At 40.9% G+C, this 11,611-nt stretch overlaps 2 protein-coding genes across 2 annotated transcripts in view; one reads left to right on the top strand and one right to left on the bottom strand.

Annotated features, from left to right (window-relative positions):
• LOC133449102 (coiled-coil domain-containing protein 66-like) overlaps positions 1-1,383 on the top strand; it is a 28,437-nt gene extending 27,054 nt beyond the window's left edge. Inside the window, exons 20-21 of the mRNA XM_061728235.1 lie at positions 1-91; positions 1,174-1,383. The exon at positions 1-91 is cut by the window's left edge and continues 31 nt beyond it. Coding sequence (XP_061584219.1) covers positions 1-91; positions 1,174-1,287 — 205 coding nt within the window. The 3' untranslated portion in view covers positions 1,288-1,383. The remainder of the gene's footprint in view (positions 92-1,173) is intronic.
• Positions 1,384-4,881: 3,498 nt separating this feature from the next.
• The window catches only part of LOC133449101 (protein TASOR-like), a 49,410-nt gene continuing 42,680 nt past the window's right edge, over positions 4,882-11,611 (bottom strand). Inside the window, exons 26-27 of the mRNA XM_061728234.1 lie at positions 9,307-9,916; positions 4,882-5,450 (exon numbers count right to left, since the gene is read on the bottom strand). Coding sequence (XP_061584218.1) covers positions 4,982-5,450; positions 9,307-9,916 — 1,079 coding nt within the window. The 3' untranslated portion in view covers positions 4,882-4,981. The remainder of the gene's footprint in view (positions 5,451-9,306; positions 9,917-11,611) is intronic.

Below are 11,611 nucleotides of genomic sequence, written 5' to 3'. Positions count from 1 at the left end.
ACGTCAGCATCTGCTCCACCCGCTGCTGCCGCGCAGCAGACCAGCGCAGCGGCAGCAGGAAATCCTCAGCAGACTGGCGGAGCTGCGGCAGGTAACGAACCGGGACCAAAACACGGTTAATCAAGCTCAATAAACCTGATCCATCACAGTGCTGGTGCGAAATAGTCTGTTTGATACGTCTTCCCTAGGAAACATCAGTCTGATTTCTGAATGATCAGGTGGAAATGAACAGATTTCATTTTTATTTCACTAAATTACATTATTTAATTATTAATTATAGGCATTACCGTATTTTCCGGATTATCAGTCGCGGTTCTTTTCATAGTTTGGCCAGGGGTGCGATTTATGTGTGAAATTATTAAACACATTATTACCGGTTTATCATTTCAAATGTTATTTTCACACTAAACCACAAGAGGGCGCTCTAGGAAGCGCCGCATCTTCTACCTCCGGAGTTAGTGGAGTTGTTTAAAAGTGACAGAGGATGAAAATTTCATTGGTCTTAGTTATATGGACTGACACGGATGGTTTAGTAAACTTCTTGTTATTTATGCTATAGATATCTGAATAACTCTTAATACGTTATGTTAACATACCAGGCTCATTCTCAGTTGTGTCATGTAACGTAAACAAACCGTACAATTATTCAGCCGGTTGTTGCCTCTATTCTATTTTTATTTTAAGTTGCCTTTCAAGATGACATGTCTGTTCTTGGTGTTGGATTTTATAAAATAAATTTCCCCCAAAAATGCGACTTATACTCCAGTGCGACATATTTTTTTTTCTTCTTGTGCATTTTATGGCTGGTGCGACTTATAGTCCGGAAAATACAGTATTTATTTATTTTCTATTAATAAGTTTCACTGTTAACACTTGGCGGGAGCATTGATGACCTTCAGCCTGGAGCAGCAGCTGCAGTTCGTGAGCTGACTGCTTGGCCACTTTGACGCTACATTTCTCAAGTTTTCAGCCCTGTTTAGTGACTTTTTCTCCAAAAGGCAACTAGTATAGACTAGACTTTTTTTTTTAAGACTCAAATGTAAAGGCCCATCTACTGTAGTTCTCACTTTTCTCAGCCTGTGCTGCCGGCGGCCACTCCTCTGCCCAGAAGCAGGAGACCTTCATCTCTCCGTGTAACCCAAACATGTACCCACACACTTTTCTCTTGTCTAGAGTTTATTACAGAAGCAGAGGGAGCTGGAGACGGAGCCAAATCCTCCCCTGAAGGGCCATGAGCCGCAGCCGCCCTCGGCAGCACACGCCGCCACCAGCACATCGCAGCACTGAACTAACGAAGACCCGCACGCTTCGTGAGGTCATTCATCAAAAAACCTGCATCTAAGGAGACGGGGAAGATGACGGCAACAGAATCATGTGACTGATCAGGACCTGCAGCTCCAGACCTAGAAGAGCTGCAGGATTTGCAGGATCTGCACATCCTGAACACAAACAGGAAGCTGTGACGCGGAGTTTGTGGCGTGGTCTAGTGACGACGAGATCCGTCAGGTTTGACCAAACCACAACAGAGCAGGATCTGTTTTTACGTGGTGACAGTGACTGCACCGTTGTCCAATTTTACCAGATTTAACTTCAGGTTCAGCTTCTCTTTATTTAAATTGCACAGACGAATCGACGTTCACGACACAAAGCCGTCGACATCTATTTCACAGCTTCCCCTCAACCCATCGTCTCACTTTATTAGACGTTTGCACACTGTGGAGAAGTTCTACCTCATCGACAGAAGATGCTTGCAGCGTTAATGTGAAAAATGTGTTTTAATGTTTGCTTTTTATGTATTTTGTATGAAAACTACTCTGGTCCTGGTATTAAATGTTAAATTATCATCCTTAAAGAGACTGGCTTGATTAAGTCATTAAAGTTCTGTTTTTTTAAGTCGACTGCTGTTTGTAGATATCAGTGTTAATTACAGTACTTGTGTCTGAATTGATTGTTTTAATGATTCTTTTCTGATTTGATTGTTTTAATGATTCTTTTTTTTAATTTATTTTAATGATTCTTTTTTAATTTATTGTAATAAATTATGAACAGCATATTGAGACTGGTATTTTTTCCACTTCAAAACGTTATAATCTTAGAATTTATCACAATGAAACTAAAGATTCAGAGATTTTACTGCCTAATTCACCAATGCAACACTTAAAAAAAAAAAGGGAAAGTACGATTTCCGTGTTAATAGTTTTGGTCAGTTGTTTCATTTATAACCAGATGGATCCAAATGTTCCTGATGAAGCAAATCAAATCAATACTGATGCTAATTTTTATATTTTTCAGAACTTAAAGTGTAATATCCAAGTTTGAATGAGTAGAGTTAAGTAGACTTCTTAAGGCTTTTAATAGCTGATGTATCATATTTAATAGATGATTCACAATCAAAAAACACATTTTATATAAAACAAGAAAAAAGGACATGAAATCAATGTATTTACAAGAAGAAAAACTATTAGGAAACTGTCAAAGACAAAATTGGAGACATTTTTGATTTCAATATATAAATTCACTTAAATAAAAAAATGAGAAAATACTTCATACATTCCTAAAAGGAAATTAATCAAAACAAGTTAATTAAAACAGTTGGAATTAGAAGAAAAAATATTTATAAAAAAACAATTATTTTATCTCTGGTATTTTAAACTAAACTAAATTATTACAATTTTAGTTTAATAACTGCTTAACTTTCCAAAGGTAAAATAATAATAATAAAAAAAAAAGAATTGGATGACAAAGTGCAGTTCATCCTTTTTATTTTGTTGAACAGCAGTCAACTGACAAAAATCAGCAGAAGAGCAAGACTTTGTAAACATCAACTCACCCACCGCCATCACTTTCACCCAAGGAGGCAACTTCTAGTAGTCATGGCAACCGTCAGGGCAATAAGCATCTTCTTCTACCTGAGAGAAAAATCACCAACAGCAATCTCCAAAAAAACAATGACAGAATATTTGAGATCTCCAACTCCGAATTTAATCATCACTTTACACACATTACAAACTTAATATTCCTCTTTCAAATTTGCAGAAACAGATGCCTAAAAAGGTTGGTGTGGAGGCCGTTTAAGATAATAAAAGTGGTTTGATACCAGCATTCCTGTTATTCAAATGATTATAAAAAATAAATACATGTCGAAGCAAAGTCATCTCAAGGAACTTTAATACAAAAACTCTGATATAAAAAAGAAACATACAAAAAAATGACTTTTTTTTTTTCTTTAAGTTAAAACCAGTTTGTTACAGGGTACACAATAACAACAAAGACAACACAAAAAACTCCCAGTGTAACAAATAACATTCATAACAACTTTGTACAAGTGTCCACTGGAAGATGCGTTCGTATTTTACAGTTTTAGTTTCCCCAAACGGGTCAGTTGAGTTTCCACGCAGAGAAAAACGCTCCTGGAGTAAAAAAGAAGATCCGTCTGTGTCCGAAAACGACGCTGTGCTCTTTCCTGGAGAACATTACTGCAAACCACGGTGGTGGTGCGTTCAAGGCCCGGAGGAGGAATCGGCCACTTCAATTCTCTCGTCTTTATAATAGTAAACAGTAATAAAATAGTAAATTGTTGTTTAAGGAAATGTGATCTGATACAACTCATTTACATCTGTTTTACGCCAGTGCTGCTCTTGCTTGTTTTGTCGGCTGTTTTATTTATTTATTTATTTTTATTGCTGTACATGTGTTTAATATTAACAAGTAGTGACAACTGAAGGCTTCAAACCGTTTTTCCCCACTTTTGCAGATACATAAACATACATAAATATACTTTTGTCAAAACTAAACCATGAAAATCCTTTTTCTTTTGTTTAGTTCTTTTTTTTTTAATGCAGTGCAGTCTCTGCTGCACAGACGTTCACAAATCCGGTTAAAGGAGAAACTGCTCGAACGCATCGTTAATCATAAAACTAATACATCAGCTCCAACGAAGAACTGGACCGAAGAATCGCCGTTCGGGTTCAATAGAACCCACCAGTCCTTCTATAACCGAGAAAAGAAAAACTCGCCACTGTTGCTGGGATAAATACGGAGCCCCTAAAGGGACACAGATTTTTTTTTTTTTTATATATAATGACTTTTACGTGCACGCGTGAAACCTTTAAGTGAGCACGTAAAACGTTTATGCACTCACTAAAAAGTGTGACGTGCTCTCGTAAAACTTCTAAGTGAGCGCCTAAAAGTTGTTCTACGTGAGCACGTAAAGGTAATATGTGCGTGCGTGAAACTTTTACACGCTCGCTTATAAGTTTTACGTGAGCACGTAAAGTTTTAAGCACGCGCCTGAAACTTAAATCACAAAATATACCCGACCATCAACCACACTGCAAAAACTCAAAATCTTAAAAAGAATATTTGTCCTATTTCTAGTTAAAATGTCTAATTTTTAGTCAAAAAAATCTTATTACACTTAAAACAAGACTCATCACTGGAAAAAACAACAATTTTCACCTGTTTCAAGTAGATTTTCACTTAAAATCAGTAGAAAAAAAAAAAAAAAAAGAAAAGATTTTTTTTGCTATCATTAGAAGGTAAATCTTGTCCCACTGGCAGATTTAACTACTTATTTCAAGTGAAAATTTACTTGAAACAGGTGAAAATTGTCAAATAATCTATTTTTCTGGTAATGATTTTTTGACTAAAAATGATATATTTTAACTAGAAATAAGACAAATATTCCTGGTAAGATTTTGAGTTTTTGTAGTGCAACTAAAAGATGATCGCGTAAAAGTTTCACGTGCTCATGTAGAACTTTTAGACGCTCACTTATTAAGTTTTGCGAGAGCGCGTGAAACTTTTTAGTGAGTGCATAAACGTTTTACGTGCTCACGTAAACAACTTTACATGCTCACTTAAAGGTTTTACGTGAAAAAATCATTACATATATTAAAATAAATCCGTGTCCCTTGAGGGGCTCCGTAGATAAAAGACGGTGCGTTTGGATTCTCTTCCTTTAACAAGTGAAGCTGCTCGTCTACATCCCGTTGAAGCCGCCGCCCCGCCGTCCCCCCCGGTACACGTGTCCCGGGCCTGCAGGGCTGTAGTACCGGCCCAGCAGGTCCACGCCGGTCTGCTGGAAGCCCCAGACCAGCGGGGAGCCCGTGGAGGCCAGGCCCGCCGGCCAGAGGTGCCCGGGCCCCAGGATCCCCCTCACCCCCCCCAGGAGCGGGCCGTGGGGGTACGACTGGCCGTGGAACGGGGCCAGCGGCGTCTGCAGGAGGCCCAGGCTCCGCCGCGGCTGCTGGCCGTACGGAGGCGGCTGCTGGGGGAAACTCCTCCGCTGCTGCTGCTGCTGCTGCTGCTGCTGCTGCTGCTGGCCGGGCTGAGGGCTCGGGCCGGGGCCCGGGTCCGTCACGGGGGGAGTCCCCGTCCCGGCTGAGCTGCTACTCGCTGGAGCTCCTTCTGTGGAGACGGGCTGATCGTCCAGACGCGACTGTGCTTTTCTACAAACAAGAAACAAGAAGCGGATCAGAGATCAGAAGTGTCAAGTAACAAAGTACAAATACTTCGTTACCTTACTTAAGTAGAAATTTTGGTTATCTTTACTTCACTGGAGTAATTATTTTTCAGATGACTTTTTACTTTTACTTCTTACATTTTCACGCAATTATCTGTACTTTTTACTCCTTACATTTTAAAAACAGCCTCGTTACTATATTTCATTTCGGCCTTTAAATAAAAACTATCCAGTTAAATTGCTCCATCCGGATAGAGTGAATTTGGTTGTGGTTGTTTCAGATGTTCTTGTCCAGTTTTGTTCTTACATCCGTTCCCTCAGATTCCTGCAACTAAACTTGGATGTACATTCCAATAAAGGTTAGGATAAATGATAAAATGCCTCTGAAGTTTGACTTTTTGCACCATTACAATACTTATAGGCAACTAGTCATCATATCTCCTGCTCTCTGAAACACATGTTAATGCTCAATAGTACACATATATGGTTCTTTAATAAATTTGCATTATACTAAGATTCATTCATTTTCAATGGCTTTTGTCCTTTGTCTTTTTTCCCCCTTACATTACTTTTACTTTTATACTTTAAGTAGTTTTGAAACCAGTACTTTTATACTTTTACTTGAGTAAAAAACTTGAGTTGATACTTCAACTTCTACAGGAGTATTTTTAAACTCTAGTATCTATACTTCTACCTGAGTAATGAATGGGAATACTTTTGACACCTCTGATCAGGACACATGGGAGTCTGCAGAGCAGAACCAGAATCACTCCTCAGTCTTACGGCACTTTTCCACTAGTCCCTACTCAGCCCGGCTCGGCTCCACTCGGCTGTTTGGCACTTTCCCACTAGGGGTCTAAACGTGCTGAGTTTTTTATTATTTCACCTCTTTTCTTATCATTTTATTTCATTTATTTTGTATTTAAGCGTACTCTTAAATTAAATACTTTCTGAAAACCACCAATGAGATGTGTACTTGCTGTACTCTACTGCCCTTAGTTTTCAGCAACTTGTGCTTTTTATTATTTTACCTTCTTTTCTCATAATTTTATTTCATTTTATTTGTTATTTACTGTCTAATTATGTCTTGCCGCTTTTAATGTTGATGTAAAGCACTTTGAATTACCTTGTATTGAATTGTATATAAATAAACTAAACCTTGCCTATAGTGTTGTTTTTGTCAGCCTGTTTCAGTTTTAGTTTTAGTCTAGTCTTTGGGTCAAGCTATCATTTTATTTGTATTAGTTTTAGTCACGTTCATTCTCCTTTTAGTCGTGTCAAGTTTCAGTCGACTAAAAGTCTGAGCATTTTAGTCTTATTTTAGTTAGAATTGTCCAGGACAATTTTAGTCAAAGATTGTATTTAGCCAAACCCCTTTTACAATTCAAACAAGGTTATCTTATTATTATTATATTATTGTTACATTATAGACTCAACAATACCATCTCAGCCGAGCTGAGATGAGCAGACCCGAGTAGGTGCTAGTGGAAAAGTGCCATTAGACTACAAGTCCGAAACAAACGGCATCAGTGGAGGTCAAACAGGTCAAGCTTTAGCGTTACTGAATTTTATTAAAAAAAAAACAACCTATTTAGCCGTTTGGTGCGACGGCTTCTCAGGTGTGTTTCACTCCTCAACCTCTTGGAGCTACCTGGAGGAAACACGCTGTCTGCCCTTTATTTTCTCCTCTCCATCATTCACTATCGTCCTTTTCCTCCTGGCCCGGGACCTACGGTCGCCCGACTAACAGAAGCATGTAAACTATTTACTTCTACTATTTTTGTCGTTTAAATATTTTTACTGCAACTATTTTTCCGTCTGAGCAACTGATTTTAATCCAGGAGTTTGTTATGCGCTCCCTCCCCCTCAGGCTTCCCTCATGGTCTTTTCCTTTGTTTATTGTTTTGTTTGGTCAGGCCTCTAGACTGTTGTTGTTCTGTTAAGTTATGGTGTTTTTCTTGGTTTGTGAATAAACCGTTTTTTTTATTATATACACAACTTGAACTTGATTGTGGTGTCCTTTTAGAAATGTTCTGGTTACAGAGTTGAGCCGAGTGTTCCAACTTGTGATCGTAACAAGTTCACAAACCAGCTTATGGCCCAGTCCCAATCCCCCCCCTAGCCCTAGTTTTCAGCCCTATCCCTAAATTTTGCCCGTTCCTGTGAGGGTAGTGGTGTCCCAATTCCTCTTTTCACCTAGGCGTAGTGGAGAAAACGAGGGTAGTGGCTATGAATCTGTCCCTACAGATCAAGTGTTTTCGGATGCACACTAGCTGAACTAGGGCCAGAAAAATTTCCCAGAATGCTTTACGTCATCATTTGCAGACTGAATCAAAAAAAAAAACATGGCGGACTATTCTTATTTTTTTGTGAATAAAATCAATATTTTGAGTTAGTTTCTGCATAAAAATAGGTTTTGATTACATTTCTAGCGAGAAATATATATTTTACTTTCATAATATTCACTCAGTGAATGTACATTATTACTCGTTCGCCCGTTGTTGCAAAGTCTTTTTCAAACCTCGCCAGAATAAAGGCTGATTTATGGTTCCGCCTTACACCAACGCAGAGCCTACGGTGTAGGTTACGCGGCGACGCGCACCATACCAGTGTTTCCGCTAGAAAAAATTGGCACCGGACAATGTGACCGGCAGGGTTTCAATTTACCGGACAAATGTTTGAAATTCCGGTCACATAGGCTATATGAATTTATTGAGGTTAAAAATAAATCATATGCAGTAGTACGATATCAATGCAAGTCATTTAATAGTATTTTTATTGAAAAACAGGGTTTTTAAAATAAAATAAGTCCAGTCAATTGACTCGCGAGCATAACTTCAAAAAATAAATAAATATTGCAGAAGCTTGCGCGTAACCTACGGCGTAAGGTACGCGGCGACGCGTACTCTACGCCGTAGGCTCTGCGTCGGTGTCCATAAATCAACGCACACGTGGATGTCGGCGCCGCAGCTCCGCTTCCTCGCGGCTCCCGGCACCGGGGCTCGGTGTGTCCCTCCGCGGTACTCCCGGGGACTAATCCCTAGTCCCGCAGCCCGGACATTTTCACCGGACATTTTGACCGGAGAGATTATAAAATACCGGACTTCGGTATATTTTACCAGACAAAGTCCGGCAATTACCGGACAACGGAAACCCTGCACCATACGCCGTACCCGTACCATACGCCGTACGCTCTGCGTCGATTTAACGCAGAACCATAAATCAGCTCCCGAAGCTGGCAGGCAGGCAGAAATCTTGAAATTTCGGAGCAAATTTCTTAACAGGCGTAGCTACAACTGTTAGATTTCATCTATTAAACCAACATTTATCTGCCTAAATTATTTATTTCAGCCAGCGGTAATTCTCCACAGAGCTGCAGGTTTCTCCCCGGGACGACGGCGCAGGTTGACCCGGCCGTGAGCTGCTGCTGCTCCGAGTCGGCGGCTCTTCTCCGAAAACATCGGATCAAATTTCTTAACAGGCGTTATTTGGATAAACTGAGCCCAGGTTGGGGATCTTAACGGTTACTTTTACGCCTGAAAAAATATTAAAACTTAATAAAGTGGCATATTAACAGCGCTACAGCTGAAATTAAAACAGCTTTTGGCTCTCAGCTTCCTGATTTTAGCGGTGGTGCTGAAAGTAGGAGTAGTGGGAGTATTGGGACAGGGCCCTGGGAAGATTTCAAGTGCCCTAAAATCTGTCCCTTCTTTTTTAGGGGTAGTGGTAGTGAGGGAGGGCTAGTGGAAGAAAGTAGGGGGTGTATTGGGATTGGCCCTAAAAGTTTCAGCCACGTTACCATAAAACACACATGCTGTGAAAGCAGAACTTTCTGAACCAACCGTGACCCGTCGTCTTCTCCCGAACCCGGCCTGGACCCGTCATACTCGGCCGCTCTGCAGACGCCGGGTTCCTGATCCGTGCTTTCTTTCCTCCCGTTGTCGGCCGGCTCCGCGCGTTTGCTCGGTCCCGTTGCCGCATCTGCTTTGTCGTTTCTCGTTGGAGTGTTTCCCCTCTGATCTCCGGACTCGCCGCCTTCTGGAGTCCGTCCTCGCTGCCGCGGGTCGGTGGACGCCGGCCATCGCTCCTCTCTCCTCCCAGCGACGTACGCTCTGGTGCGTTCTGGCTGTGGAACAGAGTGAGTCCTCTCCACCACTTTCCTGGCGGGGGTTCCCCGCCCCTCGTCGCCCCCGTCGGCCGGCCCGACCCGTGATTTAGTTTCCTGCTGCTGCTGCTGCTGCTGCAGCTTCTGCAGATGCTCCCGGTGCTCGGCCCGCAGCTGCCGCAGGGCCTCCTGCAGCATCTCCATGTGTCGGCCCATCGTCACCCGGTCCTTGCAGAAAGCGTCCGGGACGAGCGGGTCGGACTCGAGCGGGTCGGATGGGAAGACGGAGCCGGGCGACGGAGGGAGCTGCTGGGCTCGACTGCTCGAGGAGACGGACTGGAGCGGATCTGGAAAGAAAAGAGAGAGATCAGCGGCTGAGATTGAGTCCCCGGGACCGAGACAATCACACTCTGAAACCTCTGAAACCACTGATCAATATGTTCTTACTGGTGATGATCGATACGGAAATATCGATCCTTCGCATACCAGATCTGGATGCTCTAAAATCGATTCTCAAAGGAAAATATTGATACATTTGTGGTAATGTATAACATTAACAAGAATACGGAGGAGCTACTTTTTATCATTTTTATATAGTGATGCACCGAATGTTCGGTAACCGAAATTGTTCGGCCGAAAACAGCATTTTCGGTGTTCGGTGGAATAAGTGGAGAAAAAACCGAACAATTAATAACGGCATACTGAGATGATGCAAAAGAAGTCGATAAAACTAAATAAATAAAAAGAAAATCAATCCCTTTCCCATATTAATACTTGTATGGGAAAGGGAGTGATTTTCTTTTTCTTTATTTTGCTTTATCCACTTCTTTTTCTGCTGGGAAATGTTCAGTTGTTCATGTTCAATAAATATTTCTACCTTGTAATTTTGTAAAAGATTTTTTTCTTTGAAAAACATGCCTAAAGCACATTTATTTGATTTATGCAATTGTGAAAAAATTGGCTAAATAAATGGAAAAACTGCAAAGAACCATGTTCGGTATGTTATTCGGTATTCGGCCAAGTTTTTATTATTATTTTCGGTTTCGGCCACAAATTTTCATTTCGGTGCATCACTATTTTTATAGTAGTTTTTATTTCTGTTAATGGTTTTATTATTTTACTTTGGACCTTTGTTTAGTGATGGAAACACCTTTTTCAAACACTGGTTTTTCTGTTGTTGTTACAGCTCGGCTGTATTGTGAATGAGGTTTAACTAATTATAATAATAATGATAATAATAATAATAATAGTGCAGTTTAAATCTAGATGAAATTAAGTTTATTTTTTGTTTTCCGATTTCACTTCAAGTACACAAAATCAACGAAACTATGAAAAGTTTAAAAATATCATCCGGCCATCGCCGCCACATCTGATGTTCATTCAGTCCCTCCATCTTTGTTTCGAGAGGATCTCTGTCCAGAGTTAGGGTTAGGGTCTGGTCTCGGGGACGGGAGGTGGTTCTGGTCTCGGGGACAGTAAGCCGTTCAGTAAACAATCCGTATTTACATTGAGGACGGCATCTTTGGTTTGTTGACTCTGACGGTGAAACACCATCCTGAATGTCGTTATGGGCCTGAACGTGTTGCCGTGACAACCTGAAGGATTATCATAACATCTGATGGAAACCTTAGACTCTTGTTTACCGGCGACGCAGCCTCCCTCTGTAGCCATTACTGCTCAGATATTTGCCAGTAAAAACGACCTCAGTTCTCTACATGCAAATGCAACATCTGCATGGCTCAGATGTTTCCTCTGCATTCATTCCACCCGTGCAAACCCTCCCAGGGGGCATTAAATAAAATTATCATCTTTCTTTCTTCGTTCTGAAAGCTGTCGCCAAATCTTAAGTCGCATAAGCAACATTGTTTTTAGATCTGTGTTCTCAGCGGCTTGTTAAAAGAGATCATGAAGTCGGCTACAGATCCACTCCTACCGAGAAGTTTTCAAAAGGCATGTATGTTTTGAAACTTTGTTCTTGACCAGTACAGCAGATGCATCTTGATATAACACTTTACCGTAAGCAAAGATAAGACGCCTCAGCA

The sequence above is a fragment of the Cololabis saira genome, chromosome 8 (genome assembly GCF_033807715.1).
Source record: "Cololabis saira isolate AMF1-May2022 chromosome 8, fColSai1.1, whole genome shotgun sequence".
Classification (NCBI taxonomy): Eukaryota; Metazoa; Chordata; class Actinopteri; order Beloniformes; family Belonidae; genus Cololabis; species Cololabis saira.
The sequence above is the reverse complement of the archived record's forward strand: the minus strand, read 5'-3'. Positions and strand labels throughout refer to the sequence as shown.